General features: G+C 39.1%; 1 protein-coding gene across 9 annotated transcripts in view; it reads left to right on the top strand.

Annotated features, from left to right (window-relative positions):
• The window catches only part of LMBR1 (limb development membrane protein 1), a 218,309-nt gene that overhangs the window by 193,098 nt on the left and 5,725 nt on the right, over positions 1 to 19,486 (top strand). For 6 of the 9 annotated variants that reach the window (XM_030931963.1, XM_030931971.1, XM_030931969.1 and 3 more), the window contains one exon: positions 18,452 to 18,613. The exons of the other annotated variants lie outside the window; for them this stretch is intronic. In XM_030931963.1, the coding sequence (XP_030787823.1) occupies positions 18,452 to 18,613 (162 nt within the window). The remainder of the gene's footprint in view (positions 1 to 18,451; positions 18,614 to 19,486) is intronic. 9 annotated transcript variants of the gene reach the window in all.

Raw genomic sequence — 19,486 nt, 5'->3', positions numbered from 1 at the left:
GAGGTGGGAAAGATCATTTCCCAGGAGGCTGAGGCTCTGCACTCTAGCCTGGGTGACAGAGTGAGATTCTGTCTCTTAAAAAAAATGCCTCTATTATGGTGAGATAAATTCCTTCTTTACCTGTTTTGTTTGGAGTTTTTATCATGAAAGTATATTGAATTTTGTCAGTTGCTCTTTTCTATATCTACTAAGCTAATCTTGTGGTTTTGTCTTTCATTCTGCTAGTGTGGTATATCACATTGATTGACCTTCATATGCTGAACCATACTTTCATCCCAGCAATAAATTGGCCCCATTTGACTAGGGTGTATGATCCTGTTAATGTGTTGTTGAGTTAATGTATTGAGGAGTTAGCTAGCATTGTATTGAGGAGTTTTGCATCTATCTGTGTTCATTGGGAATACTGCCCTGTAGTTTTCTTTACTTGTGTTGCCTTTTTATTGGCTTTGGAATCAGGGTGATGCTGGCCTTGTAAAATGAGTTTGGAAGTTTACTTTCCTCTTCTGTTTTTGGAACAATTTAGGAAGAGTTCATATTAATTTTTCTTTGAATTGTCTGCTCATATTTACCTTTTGAAGCCATCTGGTTCTGGGCTTTTCTTTGCTGGAAAGTTTTGATTACTCAATCTTCCTGTTTATTAGTTTGCTCAGGTTTTCTATTTCTTCTGAATTTAGTCTGGGCAGATTGTATGTTTCTAGGAATTTGTTTGTTTTGGGTTATCCAATTTGTTAGCATGTAATGGTTCATAATAGTCCTTGATGATCTTTTTTATTTGTGTCATTTGTTGGAAATCTCTATTTCTATTTCTTATTTTAGTTATTTCTGACTTCTCTTTGACTTAGTCCAGCTAAGGGTTTTGTCACTTTTATCTTTTAAAAAATCCAACTCTTTTGTTGATACTTCTAATGTTTTTATATTTTCTAATTAATTTATTTCTGCGTCAGGCTTTATTATTTTCTTTCTTCTGCTAACTTTGGGTTTAGTTTGTTCTTTTCTAATTCCTTGGATTATAAAGTTAGGTTGTTTAACTGAGATCTTTTTTCTTTTTCATTGTAGGCATTGATTGCTATACATTTCCCTCTTAGTACAGTTTTTGCTACATCCATATGTTTTGGTAACTTGTGTTGTCTTCTTTGTTTGATTCAGGGTATTTTTGAAAATGTTTTTGATTTCATCTTTTATCCAATGATTGTTCAAAGGTATATTATTTAGTTTCCACATTTTTGTGACTTTTCCATTTTCTTTCGTTGAATTCTAGTGTCATTCCATTGTAGTCTGAGGAGATACTTGATATAATTTAAATTTTCTTAAATGTATTAAGAATTGTTTCATGACCTAACATCGTCTGTCCTGAACAATGTTTGTTGTTGCTATTGTGTGGAAAGTTCTGTATGTGTCTATGAGGTCCATTTATTTTATGTTATTGAGTCAGCTGTTTTCTTACTGATTTTCTGCCTAGATGTTCTATCCATTATTAAAAAGTGGGATTTTCAAATCTCTTACTGTTATTGTATTACTATTTATTTCTCTCTTATGAGTTGTCAGTATTTGTTTTACATTTAGGTGCCTTGATGTTGGGTTTATACATCTATTTATAATTTTTTTTATTTTTCTGTTGATTTTACCCTTTTATCATTATATAATGAATGACCTTTTTCTCTTATGACATATTCTGACTCTTGGTCCGTTTTGTCTAAGTATTGCTACCCCTGTTCTCTGTTGATTACCATTTACTTGGAATACCTTTTTCCATTCTTTCACTTTTTTTTTCTTTTTATTTTTTAGAGAGATGGGTCTCACTCTGTCACCCAGGCTGGAGTGCAGTGGCAGAATGATAGCTCACTGCAGCTTTGAACTCCTGGGCTCCATCCCTTCACCTTCAATCTATGTCTGTCTTTATATGTAAAACGAGTCTCTTGTAGACAGCATATCACTGGCTCCTTTCCCCTCAGTTCATTCAGCTCTTCTATGTGTTTTGACTGGGAGTTTAATCAATTTACATTTAAAGTCATTACTAGTAGGTAAGGACTTACTATTGCCATTTTGTTGTTTTCTGTCTGTTTTGCATGGTTTGGTTTTGTTTTTCTTCCTCTCTTGCTGTCTTATTTATGATTTTTTTTTTTTTTTTTTTTTTTGCTAGTGGTTGATTCCTTCCTCTTTATCTTTTTTGTATCTCCCAAAGGCTTTTCCTTTGTGATTATCATGGGACATGTGTAAGTCTTGCAGTTATAACTATCTGTTTTAATTTGATAAAAACTTGTGTTTAATTACATATACAGACTCTGCACTTCCACTTTGTCCCCACAACTTTGTGTTCTTAAAGTCAGTGTTCTTTTTTTTTTTTGGCTGTGATCCTGTTAGCAATTTTTTGTCATTATAGTTATTCTTAGTACTTTTGTATTTTAATTTTTATTATATATTAGGGTTATAGGTGATTTATGCATCACCATTACAGTGTTATATATTCTGTATTTGAATATGTATTTATTTTTACTGGTGAGATTTATGTTTTCATGTACTTTCACATTTCTGCTTGTCTTTTTCTGATGCCATATAAAGAACTCCTATAAGCATTTCTTTTTCTTTCTTTCTTTTTTTTTTTTCTTTTTGAGACAAGGTCTTACTCTGCTGCCCAGGCTGGAGTACAGTGGCATGATCATGGCTCACTGCAGCCTTGACCTTCCGGGTTCAGGTAATCCTCCCATCTCTGTCCCTCTGACAAGTAACTGGGACCCTAGGTGTGCACTACCCTACCTGGGTAATTTGTGTAATTTTTATAGAGATAAGGTTTTTTCATGTTGCCCAGGTTGGTCTCAAACTCCTGAGCTCAAGTGATCCTTCCATGCCTGTCAGCATTTCTTATCAGATGGGTCAAATGATGATAGTCACTCAGTCTTCGTCTGGGAAAGACTTTATCTCCCTTTCATTTTTAAAAAAGAGCTTTGCAGAGTATTGTAATCTTGGTTGTCACTTTTCTCCTCAGTATTCTGAATACATTATCCCATTCTTTCCTGGCCTGTAAAGTTTTTGCAGAAAAATCCACTGATAGTCTTATGTGTCCCCTTTTATGAGATGAATCACTCTTTTCTTGATGTTTTCTAAATCTTCTCTTTATCTTTTACTTTTTACAGTTTAGTTTTAATGTGTCTCATTGTTGACCTCTTTGATATTCAGCCTATTTGAGAATTTCTCGGCTTCTTGAGTTCGTATGTCTATATCCCTCCTGAGATTTGGGAAGTTTTTATTTATTTCAAGCCTGTCCAACCCACAGCCAGCAGGCCACATGTGGCCCAACACAAACTGATGAACTTTCTTTAAGCATTATCATTTTTATGTGTGATTTTTTTTAAAGTCCATCAGCTATCATTAGTTTTAGTGTATTTTATATGTGACCCAAGGGCCCAAGACAAATTCTTCTTCCATTGTGGCCCAGGGAAGCCAAAAGATTAGACACTCCTCATTTATTTCTTTAAATAAGCGTTTTTTCTTTTTCTTTCTCTCTTTCTCTTCTCCTTCTGAGACACCTCTAATACATATATTGGTTTGCTTGATGGTGTTTGCTATGGTCTAGATTTGTGTCCTCACCAAAATCTCATGTTGAATTGTAACGTCCATTGTTGGAGGAGGGGCCTGGTGGGAGGTAACTGGATCATGGGGGTGGATTTCCCCCTTGCTGTTCTCATAAGAGTAAGAAGTTCTTAAGAGATCTGGTAGTTTAGAGTATGTAGTACCTCCCGCTTTGCTCTCTTCCTCCTGCTCCAGCCATATAAGATGTGCCTGCTTCTCTGCCATGATTGAAAGTTTCCTGAGGCCTCCCCAGCCATGCTACCTTGTACAGCCTGTGGAACCATGAGCCAATTAGACCTCTTTTCTTTCTAAATTACAGTTTCAAGTATTTCTATATAGCAATGCAAGAAAGGACTAGTACAGTATTTTATAAGTTTTGCAAGCTTTCTTCATTCTTTTTAATTTTTACTTTCTTCTCTAACTGGATAATTTCAAATGACCTGTCTTCAAGTCTGAGGAATCTTTCTTTTGCTTGATCATGTCTGCTGTTGAAGCAGTCTGTTGAATTTTTAGTTCAGTCATTGTATTATTTAGCTCCAGAATTTCTTTGGATTCTTTGTTTTTATTTCTTTGTTGAGCTACTCATTTTGTTCTTCAATTTTTTTCTGATTTAAAAAAATGGTTTATATGTGTTCTTTTGTATCTTACTGAATGTGTGCAGAATGATTATTTTGAATTCTTTGCCAGGCAGTATGTGGAGCTCTATTTCTTTAGGGTTTTTACTGAAAGTGTATTGTGTTCCTTTTGTGGTGTCATGTTTCCTGGTTTTTCAAGTTGCACACATCCTTTTGTTGACATCCCAGCAGTCACCTCTTCTGACCTTATGGACTGTCTTAAGGAAAGATCTTCACCCGCAGGAGTGGAGGTGTGGGGTTACTGACTTGGGTAGCCTGTTGGAGCACACTGAAGGGCTGCAAGGGCTGTTGGGAACCTCACGCTGCCTCTTGGTTCAGCAGTAAACATGCTTGGGTAGGCTGAGGCTAGGGTCAGCAAAGTAAGTAAGCGTGCAATATCAGAGGCCAGCTTTAGGGACTAGGTCCCACCAGCAACAGGTGTGCAGCAGTGGGAATCAGGGCCAGTGGTGGGATCCTGTGGGCATGTGTACTCACCGTGCTAGGTCTTGGGAGTAGGGCTAGCAGTGCAGAGGCAACAGTGGCTTAAGCAGGTGGCTCCACATAGGCAAAAATTGTGAGACCCTTGGGGGTAAAAGCTACAGGGCATTTGTAGTGGCTGTGATGGCCATTGGTTTCCTTAGTGGCAAAATCCACCTGAGTCTTCATGCAGGGTGCTAGTGACTGATGGCACCACCGCTTAGCTGATATTGATAGCCTCTGCTCTTCTTTGTTTCTAGTTCGTTCCACATGTCTTGGCTATGTCAGTCTTTCCAGAGTTAAGGGTGGTTAAACTGAAGCGGGTCCTTCAGGCAGTGCTTCAAAAGACCGAGGAAGCTGGTTGCTCTCCTTTTCTTTCATGAGGAGAATTCTTGGACTGAGGAGTTTCCTGTCATTGCCAAACCATGTTGGCCTGGGGTATGGGCTGATGCAGGTCATATGGAAGTGTTCTTCCTGTAATTTCTATGCTGTGGTTCTTTAATTTTTTACTCGACTCTGTTTTGCACCTTCTTACTTGGATTTTTGAACTCTCCCGGACTGTTTTCATTCATGGATATCTAATTGTTGTTTTTATAGGTGAGTAACGGCTGAAATCTCCTACTGTGCCATTTTGCTGATGACATTCCTGTGCTAATATTGTCATCAGTTTTATTTCCAAATGTGTTATAAACCCCAAAATGTATTAGTTGGTTTTGCTTTAAGCAATGATGTGTTAAAGAGATTTTAAAAATGAAAAAAAGTATTTTATAGTTACCCACATAGTGATCATTTCTGTTGCTCTTTCTTTGATAGATCTAGATTTCTTTCTGATAACATTTTCCTTCTGCCTGAAGGACTTCTTGTAATGTTTCTCATAATGTATGCCTATTGATAATGAGCTTTTTTCAGTTTTTGTATTTGTGAAATGTCTATTTTGCCTTGGTTTTGAAAGATATTTTTGTTGGATATGGAAGTTTAGATTGACTACTTTATTTTTTGCCTCCAGTACTTTATTTATTTATTTAGAGTCTCGATGTCTTGCACAGGCTGGAATACAGTGGCACAATCTTGGCTCACTGCAGCCTCTGCCTCCCAGGTTCAAGTGAGTCTCCTGCCTTAGCCACTGAAGTAGCTGGAATTACAGGTGTACGCCCCCACACCTGGAAATTTTTTTGTATTTTTAGTAGAGACAGAGTTTCACCATGTTGGCCAGGCTGGTCTTGAACTCCTGGCCTCAAGTGATCCACCTGCCTTTGCCTCCCTAAGTGCTGGGATTCCATGTGTGAGCCACTATGCCTGGCCTGCCTCTAGTACTTTAAAAATGTTGCTCCATGATCTGATTTGCATAATTTTTGACAATAAATCTTCTGTGATCATTGTTTTTGTTCTTATATTTTATGTGATCTTTTCTTTTGGCAGCTTCTAAAATTTTTCTTTTAAGCAGTTTGATTATTATGTGCTTTGGTAGACTTCTTGTTCTTTGAGTTTATTATACTAATTTGATTAATTTTCATAATATTTGAAAGATTTTCAGCCACTATTTTTTCAAATAGTTTTTTTTCTTATCCTCTCTTTTATATATTTATTTATTTTATTATTATACTTTAAGTTCTAGGGTACATGTGCATAATGTGCAGGTTTGTTACATATGTATACATGTGCCATGTTGGTGTGCTGCACCCATTAACTCGTCATTTACATTAGATATATCTCCTAATGCTATCCCTCCCCCCTCCCCCGACCCCACAACAGGCCCCAGTGTGTGATGTTCCCCTTCCTGTGTCCAAGTGATCTCATTGTTCAATCCCCACCTATGAGTGAGAACGTGCGGTGTTTGGTTTTGTGTTCTTGCGATAGTTTGCTGAGAATGATGGTTTCCAGCTTCATCCATGTCCCTACAAAGGACATGAACTCATCCTATTTTTATGGCTGCATAGTATTCCATGGTGTATATGTGCCACATTTTCTTAATCCAGCCTATCATTGATGGACATTTGGGTTGGTTCCAAGTCTTTGCTATTGTGAATAGTGCCTCAATAAACATACGTGTGCATGTGTATCTTTATAGCAGCATGATTTACAATCCTTTGGATATATCACCAGTAATGGGATGGCTGGGTCAAATGGTATTTCTAGTTCTAGATCCTTGAGGAATCGCCACAGTCTTCCACAATGGTTGAACTAGTTTACAGTCCCACCAACAGTGTAAAAGTGTTCCTATTTCTCCACATCCTCTCCAGCGCCTGTTGTTTCCTGACTTTTTAATGATTGCCATTCTAACTGCTGTGAGATAGTATCTCATTGTGGTTTTGATTTGCATTTCTCTGATGGCTAGTGATGATGAGCATTTTTTCATGTGTCTGTTGGCTGTATGAATGTCTTCTTTTGAGAAGTGTCTGTTCATATCCTTTGCCCACTTTTTGATGGGGTTGTTTGATTTTTTCCTTGCCAATTTGTTTAAGTTATTTTTAGATTCTGGATATTAGCCCTTTGTCAGAAGGGTAGATTGCAAAAATTTTCTCCCATTCTGTAAGTTGCCTGTGCACTCTGATGGTAGTTTCTTTTGCTGTGTCTTAGCTCTTTAGTTTAATTAGATCCCATTTGTCAATTTTGGCTCTTGTTGCCATTGCTTTTGGTGTTTTAGTCATGAAGTCCTTGCCCATGCCTATGTCCTGAATGGTATTGCCTAAGTTTTCTTCTAGGGTTTTTATGGTTTTAGGTCTAACATGTAAGTCTTTCATCCATCTTGAATTAATTTTTGTGTAAAGTGTAAGAAAGGGACCCAGTTTTAGCTTTCTACATAGCTAGCCAGTTTTCCCAGCACCATTTATTAAATAGGGAATCCTTTCCCTGTTTCTTGTTTTTTCAGGTTTGTCAAAGATCAGATGGTTGTAGATGTGTGATATTATTTCTGTTCTGTTCCATTGGTCTATGTCTCTGTTTTGGTACCAGTACCATGCTGTTTTGGTTACTGTAGCCTTGTAGTATAGTTTGAAGTCAGGTAGCATGATACCTCCAGCTTTGTTCTTTTGGGTTAGGATTGTCTTGGCAATGCGGGGTCCTTTTTGGTTCCATATGAACTTTAAAGTAGTTTTTTTCCAATTCTGTGAAGAACGTCATTGGTAACTTAATGGGGATGGCATTGAATCTATAAATTACCTTGGGCAGTGTGGCCATTTTCACAATATTGATTCTTCCTATCCATGAGCATGGAATGTTCTTCCATTTGTTTGTGTCCTCTTTTATTTCGTTGAGCAGTGGTTTGTAGTTCTCCTTGAAGAGGTCCTTCACATCTCTTGTAAGTTGAATTCCTAGGTATTTTATTCTCTTTGAAGCAATTGTCAATGGGAGTTCACTCATGATTTGACTCTCTGTTTGTCTGTTATTGGTGTATAGGAATGCTTGTGATTTTTGCACATTGATTTTGTATCCTGAGACTTTGCTGAAGTTGCTTATCAGCTTAAGGAGATTTTGGGCTGAGACAATGGGGTTTTCTAAATATACAATCATGTCATCTGCAAACAGGGACAATTTGACTTCTTCTTCTACTAATTGAATACCCTTTATTTCTTTCTCCTGCCTGATTGCCCTAGCCAGAACTTCCAACACTATGTTGAATAGGAGTGGTGAGAGAGGGCATCCCTGTCTTGTGCCAGTTTTCAAAGGGAATGCTTCCAGTTTTTGCCTGTTCACTATGATATTGGCTGTGGGTTTGTCATAAATAGCCCTTTTTATTTTGAGATATGTCCCATCAATGCCTAATTTATTGAGAGTTTTTATCATGAAGGGCTGTTGAGTTTTGTTGAAGGCCTTTTCTGCATCTATTGAGATAATCTGTGTTTTTTTGTCTTTGGTTCTGTTTAAATGATGGATTACGTTTATTGATTTGTGTGTGTTGAACCAGCCTTGCATCCCAAGGATGAAGCCCACTTGATCATGGTGGATAAGCTTTTTGATGTGCTGCTGAATTTGGTTTGCTAGTATTTTATTGAGGATTTTTTCATCGATGTTAATCAGGGTTTTAGTCTAAAATTCTCTTTTTTTGTTGTGTCTCTGCCAAGCTTTGGTATCAGGATGATGCTGGCCTCATAAAATGAGTTAGGGAGGTTTCCCTCTTTTTCTATTGATTGGAATAGTTTCAGAAGGAATGGTACCAGCTCCTCCTTGTACCTCTGATAGAATTCGGCTGTGAATCCATCTGGTCCTGGACTTTTTTTGGTTGGTAGGCCATTAATTATTGCCTCAATTTCAGAACCTGTATTGGTCTATTCAGGGATTCAACGTCTTCCTGGTTTAGTCTTGGGAGAGTGTAAGTGTCCAGGAAATTATCCATTTCTTCTAGATTTTCCAGTTTATTTGCATAGAGGTGTTTATAGTATTCTCTGATGGTAGTTTGTATTTCTGTGGGATCGGTGGTGATATCCCCTTTATCATTTTTTATTGCATCTATTTGATTCTTCTCTCTTTTCTTCTTTAGTAGTCTTGCTAGAGGTCTATCAAGTTTGTTGATCTTTTCAAAAAATTAGCTTCTGGATTCACTGATTTTTTGAAGGGTTTTTTGTGTCTCTCTCTCCTTCATTTCTGCTCTGATCTTAGTTATTTATTGCCTTCTGCTAGCTTTTGAATGTGTTCGCTTTTGTTTCTCTAGTTCTTTTAATTGTGATGTTAGGGTTTCAATTTTAGATCTTTCCTGCTTTCTCTTGTGGGCATTTACTGCTATAAATTTCCCTCTACACACTGCTTTAAATGTGTCCCAGAGATTCTGGTATGTTGTATCTTTGTTCTCATTGGTTTCAAAGAACATCTTTATTTCTGCCTTCATTTTGTTATGTACCCAGTAGTCATTCAGGAGCAGGTTGTTCAGTTTCCATGTAGTTGAGCGGTTTTGATTGAGTTTCTTAATCCTGAGTTCTAGTTTGATTGCACTGTGGTCTGAGAGACAGTTTGTTATAGTTTCCGTTCTTTTACATGTGCTGAGGAGTGCTTTACTTCCAATTATGTGGTCAGTTTTGGAATAAGTGTGATGTGGTGCTGAGAAGAATGTATATTCTGTTGATTTGGGGTGGAGAGTTCCGTAGATGTCTATTAGATCCACTTGGTGCAGAGCTGAGTTCAATTCCTGGATATCTTTGTTAACTCTCTGTCTTGTGGATCTATCTAATGTTGACAGTGGGGTGTTAAAGTCTCCCATTATTATTTTATGGTAGTCTAAGTCTCTTTGTAGGTCTCTGAGGACTTGCTTTAATGAATCTGGGTGCTCCTGTATTGGGTGCGTATATATTTAGGATACTTAGCTCTTCCTGTTGAATTGATCCCTTTACCATTATGTAATGGCCTTCTTTGTCTCTTTTGATCTTTGTTGATTTAAAGTCTGTTTTATCAGAGACTAGGATTGCAACCCCTGCTTTTTTTGTTTTCCATTTGCTTGGTAGATCTTCCTCTATCCCTTTATTTTGAGCCTATGTGTGTCTCTGCATGTGAGATGGGTCTCCTGAATACAGCACACTGATGGGTCTTGACTCTTTATCGAATTTGCCTGTCTTTGTCTTTTAATTGGAGCATTTGGCCCATTTACATTTAAGGTTAATATTGTTATGCATGAATTTGATCCTGTCGTTATGATGTTAGCTGGTTATTTTGCTCTTTAGTTGATGCAGTTTCTTCCTAGCATCGATGGTCTTTACAATTTGGCATGTTTTTGCAATGGCTGGTACTGGTTGTTCCTTTCCATGTTTAGTGCTTCCTTCAGGAGCTCTTGTAAGGCAGGCCTGGTGGTGACAAAATCTCTCAGCATTTGCTTGTCTGTAAAGGATTTTATTTCTCCTTCACTTATGAAGCTTAGTTTGGCTGGATATGAAATTCTGGGTTGAAAATTCTTTTCTTTAAGAATGTTGAATATTGGCCCCCACTCTCTTCTGGCTTGTAGAGTTTCTGCCGAGAGATCCGCTGTTAGTCTGATGGGCTTCTCTTTGTGGGTAATCCATCCTTTCTCTCTGGCTGCCCTTAACATTTTTTCCTTCATTTCAGCTTTGGTGAATCTGACAATTATGTGTCTTGGAGTTGCTCTTCTCGAGGAGTATCTTTGTGGCGTTCTCTGTATTTCCTGAATTTGAATGTTCTCCTCCCTCACTAGGTTGGGGAAGTTCTCCTGGATAATATCCTGATGAGTGTTTTCCAACTTGGTTCCATTCTCTCCGTCACTTTCAGGTACACCAATCAGACGTTGATTTGGTCTTTTCACATAGTCCCGTATTTCTTGGAGGCTTTGTTCGTTTCTTTTTATGCTAAACTTCTCTTCTCCCTTCATTTCATTCATTTGATCTTCAATCACTGATGCCCTTTCTTCCAGTTGATCGAATCAGTTACTGAAGTTTGTGCATGCATCACTAGTTCTCGTGCCATGGTTTTCAGCTCCATCAGGTCATTTAAGGACTTCTCTACACTGGTTATTCTAGTTAGCCATTCGTCTAATCTTTTTTCAAGGTTTTTTGCTTCTTTGCAATGGGTTCGCACATCCTCCTTTATCTCGGATAGGTTTGATTATCTGAAGCCTTCTTTCAACTCGTCAAAGTCATTCTCTGTCCAGCTTTGTTCCATTGCTGGCGAGGAGCCGTGTTCCTTTGTAGGAGAAGAGGCACTCTGATTTTTAGAATTTTCAGCTTTTCTGCTCTGGTTTCTCCCCATCTCCGTGGTTTTATCTACCTTTGGTCTTTGATGATGGTGATGTACAGATGGGGTTTTGGTGTGGATGTCCTTTCTGTTTGTTAGTTTCCTTCTAACAGTCAGGACCCTCAGCTGCAGGTCTGTTGGAGTTTGCTGGAGGTCCACTCCAGACTCTCTTTGCCTGGGTATCACCAGCAGAGGCTGCAGAACAGAATACGGCAGAACAGCAAATGTTGCTGCCTGATCATTCCTCTGGAAGCTTCGTCTCAGAGGGACACCTGGCCGTGTGAGGTGTCAGTCGGCCCCTACTGGGAGGTGCCTCCCAGTTAGGCTACTCTGGGGTCAGGGACCCACTTGAGGAGGCAGTCTGTTCGTTCTCAGATCTCAAACTCTGTGCTGGGAGAACCACTACTCTCTTCAAAGCTGTCAAACAGGGATATTTAAGTCTGCAGAAATTTCTGTTACATTTTGTTCAGCTGTGCCCTGCCCCCAGAGATGGCATCTACAGAGGCAGGCCTCTTTGAGCTGCATTGGGCTCCACCCAGTTTGAGCTTCCAGGCTGATTTGTTTACCTACTCAAGCCTCAACAATGGCGGGCACCCCTCCCCAGCCTCACCGCCACCTTGCAGTTCAATCTCAGACTGCTGTACTAGCAATGAGTGAGGCTCTGTGGGCATGGGACCTTCCGAGACAGGCGCGGGATATAATCTCCTGGTGTGCCATTTGCTAGGACTGTTGGAAAAGGGCAGTATTAGGGTGGGAGTGACCTGATTTTCTTTATGCTGTCTGTCACAGCTTCCCTTGGCTAGGAAATGGAATCCCCTGACCTCTTGCTCTTCGGCTCATGCTCAGTGGTCTGCACCCACTGTCCTGCACCCACTGTCTGACATGCCCCAGTGAGATGAACCCAGTACCTCAGCTGGAAATGCAGAAATCACCCGTCTTCTGCGTTGCTCACACTGGGAACTGTAGACTGGAGCTGTTCCTATTTGGTCATCTTCTCTTATCCTCTCTTTCTTCTCCTTCAGGGACTCTATCACAAGTACGTAAGACATTTCAAATGAATTCATGGTTCATTGATGCTTTGTTCATTCTTTTCTTATTTTGCTCCTTGTTTTGTTTTGTTTTCCTATTGCTGTGTCTTTCAATTTACTAATCTCTTCTTCTGCAGTGTCCAATCTGCTGTTCATCCCGTCTGGTGTGCTTTTCATGTCCCACAGTGTAATTTTCCTTTGTGGAAGGTCAATTTCAGTCTATTTTCTTTAATATGTCTACTTAGCAAGTTTTATCTTTCCTCTAGCTTTTGAAATAAGGAATGTAGTTAAAAATAACTGTTGCAATGTCTTTGCTACTCATTCTGTCACCTGCTTCATTTCTTGACCAGCTGCTCCCCACAAGCATACACTGGTCAGTTCTCTGCCGGGTTCTTCCATTGTACAGCCCTCTGGCCACTGTGTCATCCTCATGCTCCAAGCTTCATCTCTTGATCTTAGGGAGATGGCTGGAGCCTGCCTCAGCTCTTCTCTCTACATTGCAGTGTCTCTTTAGACGGTAAACTGTGGCAATCATAGGGCCCACCTTGTTTGTTTCTCATCTCTCAGTGGTCACTGTCCTTGGTTTCCTGATGTCTAGGGTCTTGAAAACTGTTGTTTCATATATTTTGTTCAGTGTTTCAGTTTATTCAATTGGGAGGGAAAATCTGGTCTCTTTTACTCCATATAGGCTGGAACCTGAAGTCAATAAGTATATCTGCAATTGATATAATGTCTTGAAAATATACTTGCACAGCAAGACTGGTCAAAGGTAAAGCCAGCTGGGCACAGTGGCTCATGCCTGTAATCCCAGCACTTTGGGAGGCCCAGGTGGGCGGATCACCTGAGTTCAGGAGTTTGAGACCAGCCTGACCAACATGGTGAAACCCCATCTCTACTAAAAATACAAAAATTAGCCTGGCATGGTGGTGGGCGCCTGTATTCCCAACTACTTGGGAGGCTGAGGCAGGAAAATCGCTTGAACCCAGGAGGGCTTGGTTGCAGTGAGCTGATATTGTGCCACTGCACTCCTGGGCAACAAGCGCAAAACTCCGTCTCACAAAAACAAATAAAAGGTAAAGCCTTTGCTTCAACACACCATCTTTCATTCCACCCCAGAAGTGGAGCCTCTCTTTCGTTTTATGATGACTTTGTTTTTGAATGAATACAACAATTGGCAATGAGCCTATTTAAATTATTCCTGTTTTAAAATGATTGTAGGTTTCATTATTTCATACTCTTTGTCACTTTTTTTTCCCAATACTGTCTTAGCTAATATTTCAAAAATCTCGTTTAGAGGAAGAGATTTGAAAACATAGTATAATTAATCTTTGTTTGAGTTCAGAAGGAAAAAAGTATGTTAATCCTAATATTTCAGCAAAGAACATTTAATCTATACATTTTAAAAAAATAAGATGTACGTGTTCTTTCTGGTAATCTTACATTAAAACCATGGATATTTATGTCAGCCATTTGTGTAATATGCTAACATATATAATTTATTGATAAAGTTAGATTAATCTCTTTATGTGTCAAGCTTTATAAACTCTCTTAACTACTTTTTGCTGCTTTAGGAAGATGAATAGGCTTCCTAAAAGTAGAAGTTTACTCAGGTGGGCTAAAGAACATAAATTCTATTGACTCATACTGCAGGTAGAGAAACCAGCCTTTCTTAAATGAGATTTTATTCTGTATGTTCTTTTATAGGTATGAATAGAAAAAGACTGTTATTCAAGGAATTATGCATAAAATATTTTCAGTTGAATTCTAATGGGTGGAGTTGATGTGCAGTTTGTCATGAAGAATTTTTTTTATTGACAGATAATCTAGATAATGTGACCTTATGCTTAGCCACTGCTTAACTTACTAAGCTTCTTGCCTGGTGTATATTTTACTTAATCTTTTAACAGAATAAACTTCCAAATGGACATAAGCATTTAGATATTTGACTAAGAGAGTTAAACAACAACATTTGATAATTAAATCTTTCTAATAGTAGTATTTTAAAACATTTTAAAATTTGCTTGCTTTTAAAATACCTTTACTTTTTTACAGAAATAGAGGTTTTAAAGTCTTTTATATTTGTCAAATGATTGCTGTTAAAGCTTTGTGTGAGTATTGTCATTTTTTCTTAATTGTTGGTGCTTTTGATTTTTTTTTTTTTTTTTTTTTTTTTTTTGAGATGGAGTCTCGCTCTTTCGCCCAGGCTGGAGTTCAGTGGTGTGATCTTGGCTCACTACAAGCTCCGCCTCCTGGGTTCAGGCCATTCTCCTGCCTCAGCCTCCTGAGTAGCTGGGACTACAGGCACCTGCCACCTCGCCCGGCTAATTTCTTTGTATTTTTAGTAGAGACGGGTTTCACCGTGTTAGCCAGGATGGTCTCGGTCACCTGACCTCGTGATCCGCCCGCCTCGGCCTCCCAAAGTGCTAGGATTATAGGCGTGAGCCACCGCGCCCAGCGCTTTTAATTTTAAAAGTACATTTTATAATCTATTGCCATGCCAGAAACCTCTCAGGCAGAATTTTAGAGAAGTTCTTTTTTAAAGTTTCTTGTGGTCCAGTCTTTATAGAAAATTTTCAGAATTGAAGAACTGTGTGTTGGTCAGAGTGATCTGTTAGTCAATCTATCAGATTTTTAAAAATACTCAACATGATGATGTCTTGGAACTAGTTTTTATGAGGTAATATTTATCTAGTTATTCAGCGCACTATAGCAACAGGCTCCTGGGTTTCTGTTTATGAAGTCAACCTGAAATAGCCTGGAAACCAAAACGTCTGATGATAGAGGCTCTTGTTTGCCTAGATGTTCCGTATTAAGTCTCGACCCTGAGTCTCAAGATACCAAGTTGAATCCACTAAGAAGTTCTAGTGAAGCACTTTCCCGTTTTTCAAAACATACCTTCCATTCTTACCATGATGGTGCATTCAGCTTCTTGACTTCTCATTATGTGGTAGTGCTGTCACAACATAGGACACAGGCCATGTCTGGGGGGGTTGGATTAACAACCACAGAGCATCTACCAGTGGTGTCCAAAGTGGAGTTTGTGCATTTCCATGCATTCATAAAGTAAGTCGTTGGACTATGTGAAGAAACTATTAGAATTCGTATTTATATTTATTGTTATGATTTTTTTTTTTTTTTTTTGAGGCGGAGTCTCGCTCTGTCACCCGGACTGGAGTGCAGTGGCCAGATCTCAGCTCACTGCAAGCTCCGCCTCCCGGGTTTACGCCATTCTCCTGCCTCAGCCTCCCGAGTAGCTGGGACTACAGGCACCCGCCACCTCGCCCGGCTAGTTTTTTTGTATTTTTAGTAGAGACGGGGTTTCACCGTGTTAGCCAGGATGGTCTCGATCTCCTGACCTCGTGATCCGCCCGTCTCGGCCTCCCAAAGTGCTGGGATTACAGGCTTGAGCCACCGCGCCCAGCCTATTGTTATGATTTTTTTAAAAAGTCTTTGTTTTGTCTGTATATGTCATTGAATAGTATATATGTAGCTTATAAATAAATACACATATATGGGGTATAGATGGTCAAATTTTGTTTTTACTAATGGTAGTATATGATCAAAAAAATTTCAAGAGCAGTTAAGACTCTTGTAGAGCATCTGGGCAAGGATTTGATTCTGGGATCTCCCGTTTCCTCCATCAGTGAGCTTCGTGCTGTGTAGAATTTGAGTGTCTGTGTCTGTGGGTTTTTCTTTTGAGAAGATTCTTAGCTCTCACCAGATTCTCAAAGGAGTCTTTGGCCCTAATGAGGAAATTACGTATCTGGGATCTCTGGGCTGCAGCCACTGAAGCTTGTTTTGGTAGGACTATATCTTGTTTAAAGATCACTTCCTAGGCTAAGTGAAATGGTGCTTTATTTGAAAAATAAAACTTATAATTAGATATGTATTCCCTTTAACAAAGTAAAGTTTTATTAATATGAATAGCTGAGAAACTGCAGCCAAGATTGTTGTCATCTTCTCATAACCATGTGTGACAGATGCTGTGTACTCTTCTGGTGTCTGCATTAACCTTTTTAAAAAAGCTATTTTTTTGTATGTTTTCATTAATTGTCTACCTTTAAAAAATATTTTGATATATTACTGCCTTTCAATTTCAAACACATTTGTCCTGGGTAGAAGTGGCTACGGAGGAGCTACTTTTGAGATCTCCTATTTTTATGACAATGTTTATATTTGGTTTTTCTGTTGTCTCTCTAAGCTGCTTTTGTAGAGGCTATCTGTAGTAGATGATGCCATTGCATTGGAGTGAGGATGAGAGTTCAGTTCAAAGGTCAACTGATAATGGAAAATTGAGTTTAGTCAAAGTTATTCTTGAAATCACCCATAAAAAATGCTTAAATCACCCTTAAAATATGAGGTACATTATTTTGTTTATACAATTTTATAGACAATTATTATTTCTTCTCATTCTTTGTAGTTTAAATTTTATATGGCCCCCAAGTGGCTCTATCCTTTCTTCCTTGAAGAATGTTGACATTCCCAGTATCTGTCACTTGACCAGCGCCTGAGTGATGTGATTTATTTATCAGTGATCAGAAAAATCCTACCATTCATGTATTTTTTCCAATAAATACTGGACCTGGCCATGTGCTTATTTAATAGAATGACTATTTAAACTATTTTTAAGTAAAAAGATTTTTAAAAATGTGTATAGATGATTTTAAGTAACTTCAATGCATATATTATGTCATCCTACTGTATTTCCTGCTTTGCCTTTTTACCCTACAAACCTATAAGCATTAAACTCAGATTAACAATTTTTTATGGAAAGAAATTATTTATTCATTTATATAATACATATTAAGTGTGTATAAGACATTATTCTGGGCACTGGGATTATAGGGGTGAAACAAAGTTCCTATTCTTACAGAACCTGCATTCTAGTGGGGAAAACAGGCAATAAATAAGCCAAAAAGAAAAAAACATTATGTATGCTATGAAGAGTCATAATTAGTGTAGAAGGCCATGGCAGGTCCAGCTGTTTTAGATACGGGAGTCAGAGATTTCCTCTCTGGGGAGATGGCATTTGCCCAGAGACCCGACTAAAGAGAGGGGAGGGGCAGTTCCTCCAGAGGGCAGCAGCAGAGGAGGCCTAAGGATGTCTCAGGCATCTTTTTCATCGTGACTCTTGCTTCCTGTGATCAGTTACAGCCTTCCTGTCTCAGTAGAGTATGCAGTGAGCCATCCTACCCATGTAAGCAGCACGAGAGCTTGATTTTTTTTTTTTTTTTTTTTTGAGAAGGAGTCTGGCTCTGTCCCCCTGGCTGGAGTGCAGTGGCCGGATCTCAGCTCACTGCAAGCTCCGCCTCCGGGTTCCCGCCATTCTCCTGCCTCAGCCTCCCGAGTAGCTGGGACTACAGGCGCCGCCACCTCGCCCGGCTAGTTTTTTGTATTTTTAGTGGAGACGGGGTTTCACCGGTGTTAGCCAGGATGGTCTCGATCTCCTGACCTTGTGATCCGCCCGCCTCGGCCTCCGAAAGTGCTGGGATTACAGGAGAGCTTGAGTTTTAATGTAAGCGTGACTTCCATCGGACGTCAAAGGGCATTCATTCTGACCTCATTACTCATCACTTGCAAGTGACTGTGGCGTGTATGTGAAGCAGGTTAGGGCTGGCTTGAGGCTGTCCCACTAGATGATAGATACGTATTTTAAACTAGGATTTATTCATTACAGCATCTCACGTAACGGAAGAGAGAAAGTCGGGCCGGGCGCGGTGGCTCAAGCCTGTAATCCCAGCACTTTGGGAGGCCGAGACGGGCAGATCACGAGGTCAGGAGATCGAGACCATCCTGGCTAACATGGTGAAACCCCGTCTCTACTAAAAAATACAAAAAAAAACTAGCCGGGCGAGGTGGCGGCGCCTGTAGTCCCAGCTACTCGGGAGGCTGAGGCAGGAGAATGGCGCAAACCCGGGAGGCAGAGCTTGCAGTGAGCTGAGATCCGGCCACTGCACTCCAGCCTGGGCGACAGAGCAAGACTCCGTCTCCAAAAAAAAAGAGAGAAAGTCCATAGAATTCTGTCTAACTTGTACTTTACTTTTAGCACTGTCTTAACCTGATTTCATTAAGGGCTATTTTATTTATTTTTAACAGGAATCACTAGATTTGATCTACTTGGCGACTTTGGAAGGTTTAATTGGCTGGGAAATTTCTATATTGTATTATCCTACAATTTGCTTTTTGCTATTGTGACAACATTGTGTCTGGTCCGAAAATTCACCTCTGCAGTTCGAGAAGAGCTTTTCAAGGCCCTAGGTAATCCTGAGGTTTATGGGTATTTCTTCCTCTTTCTACTAAATAATAATTTCGACATTTGAGTTAATATTACATTTTCAGCTATTTAGTTTCCTAGATTTGTAAAACCTTAGAGGTCAAGTTATTGATATACTACTTTGTGCAAAATTACTTCATTAAGCCTTAGCTTCCTTATCTGTAATATAGTGATAGTATCGTCTTCCTTTTAGGGTTTTTGTGAAGATCAACTGAAATAATTCTCATAAGATCCTTAGCATAGTGCCTGGCACATCATAAGAACTCAGGAAATATTACCCCTTTATTATGACGATGGTGGTCATGGTGGTGGTGAGGATGATATGGTGTTAAAAGCTTATTCCTTGGTAATAATACCTTTTAGTTAAAGCTTTTTTGAGGCTTGGATTTTATAAGTATTAGGCTAACCCATAAGTCTCTTCAGTAAGCCAAATAATAAATTCAAGGTGCAAATGTTAGCATTCTTGGCATTGATATCATAGAAGAGAGGGGATTTACTGTTATGTATTCCAAGAGTCACATGTATTGTAATGGTGTTAAAACTGGTAGGTTTAGCTAAAGGGTACAAACATAACCTATGCATGTATTTTTTATGCTTATTTCCACATTAGTGCTAAACATATGTCAAGTTTTTTACTTTAAGAATGCCAGGACAAAGTAAATGATCTTGGTTTGGGGGGCGGGGTTGTAATTTTATGACAGAAGAAGGGAAAGGCAGTGACTTCTTGTAGAAAATTATTAAAACTCCTGACATTAGCTCATTTACCTGAATTGACATCATTCGAATGCGTATGACTCCATATTGGGGCTTTTAGCTATTGCAAAAGGCCACATATTGATGGATTCATTAAGGTCCAG

The sequence above is a fragment of the Rhinopithecus roxellana genome, chromosome 6, assembly GCF_007565055.1.
Source record: "Rhinopithecus roxellana isolate Shanxi Qingling chromosome 6, ASM756505v1, whole genome shotgun sequence".
Taxonomy (NCBI): Eukaryota; Metazoa; Chordata; class Mammalia; order Primates; family Cercopithecidae; genus Rhinopithecus; species Rhinopithecus roxellana.
This window is presented reverse-complemented; position numbering and strand designations above follow the sequence as displayed.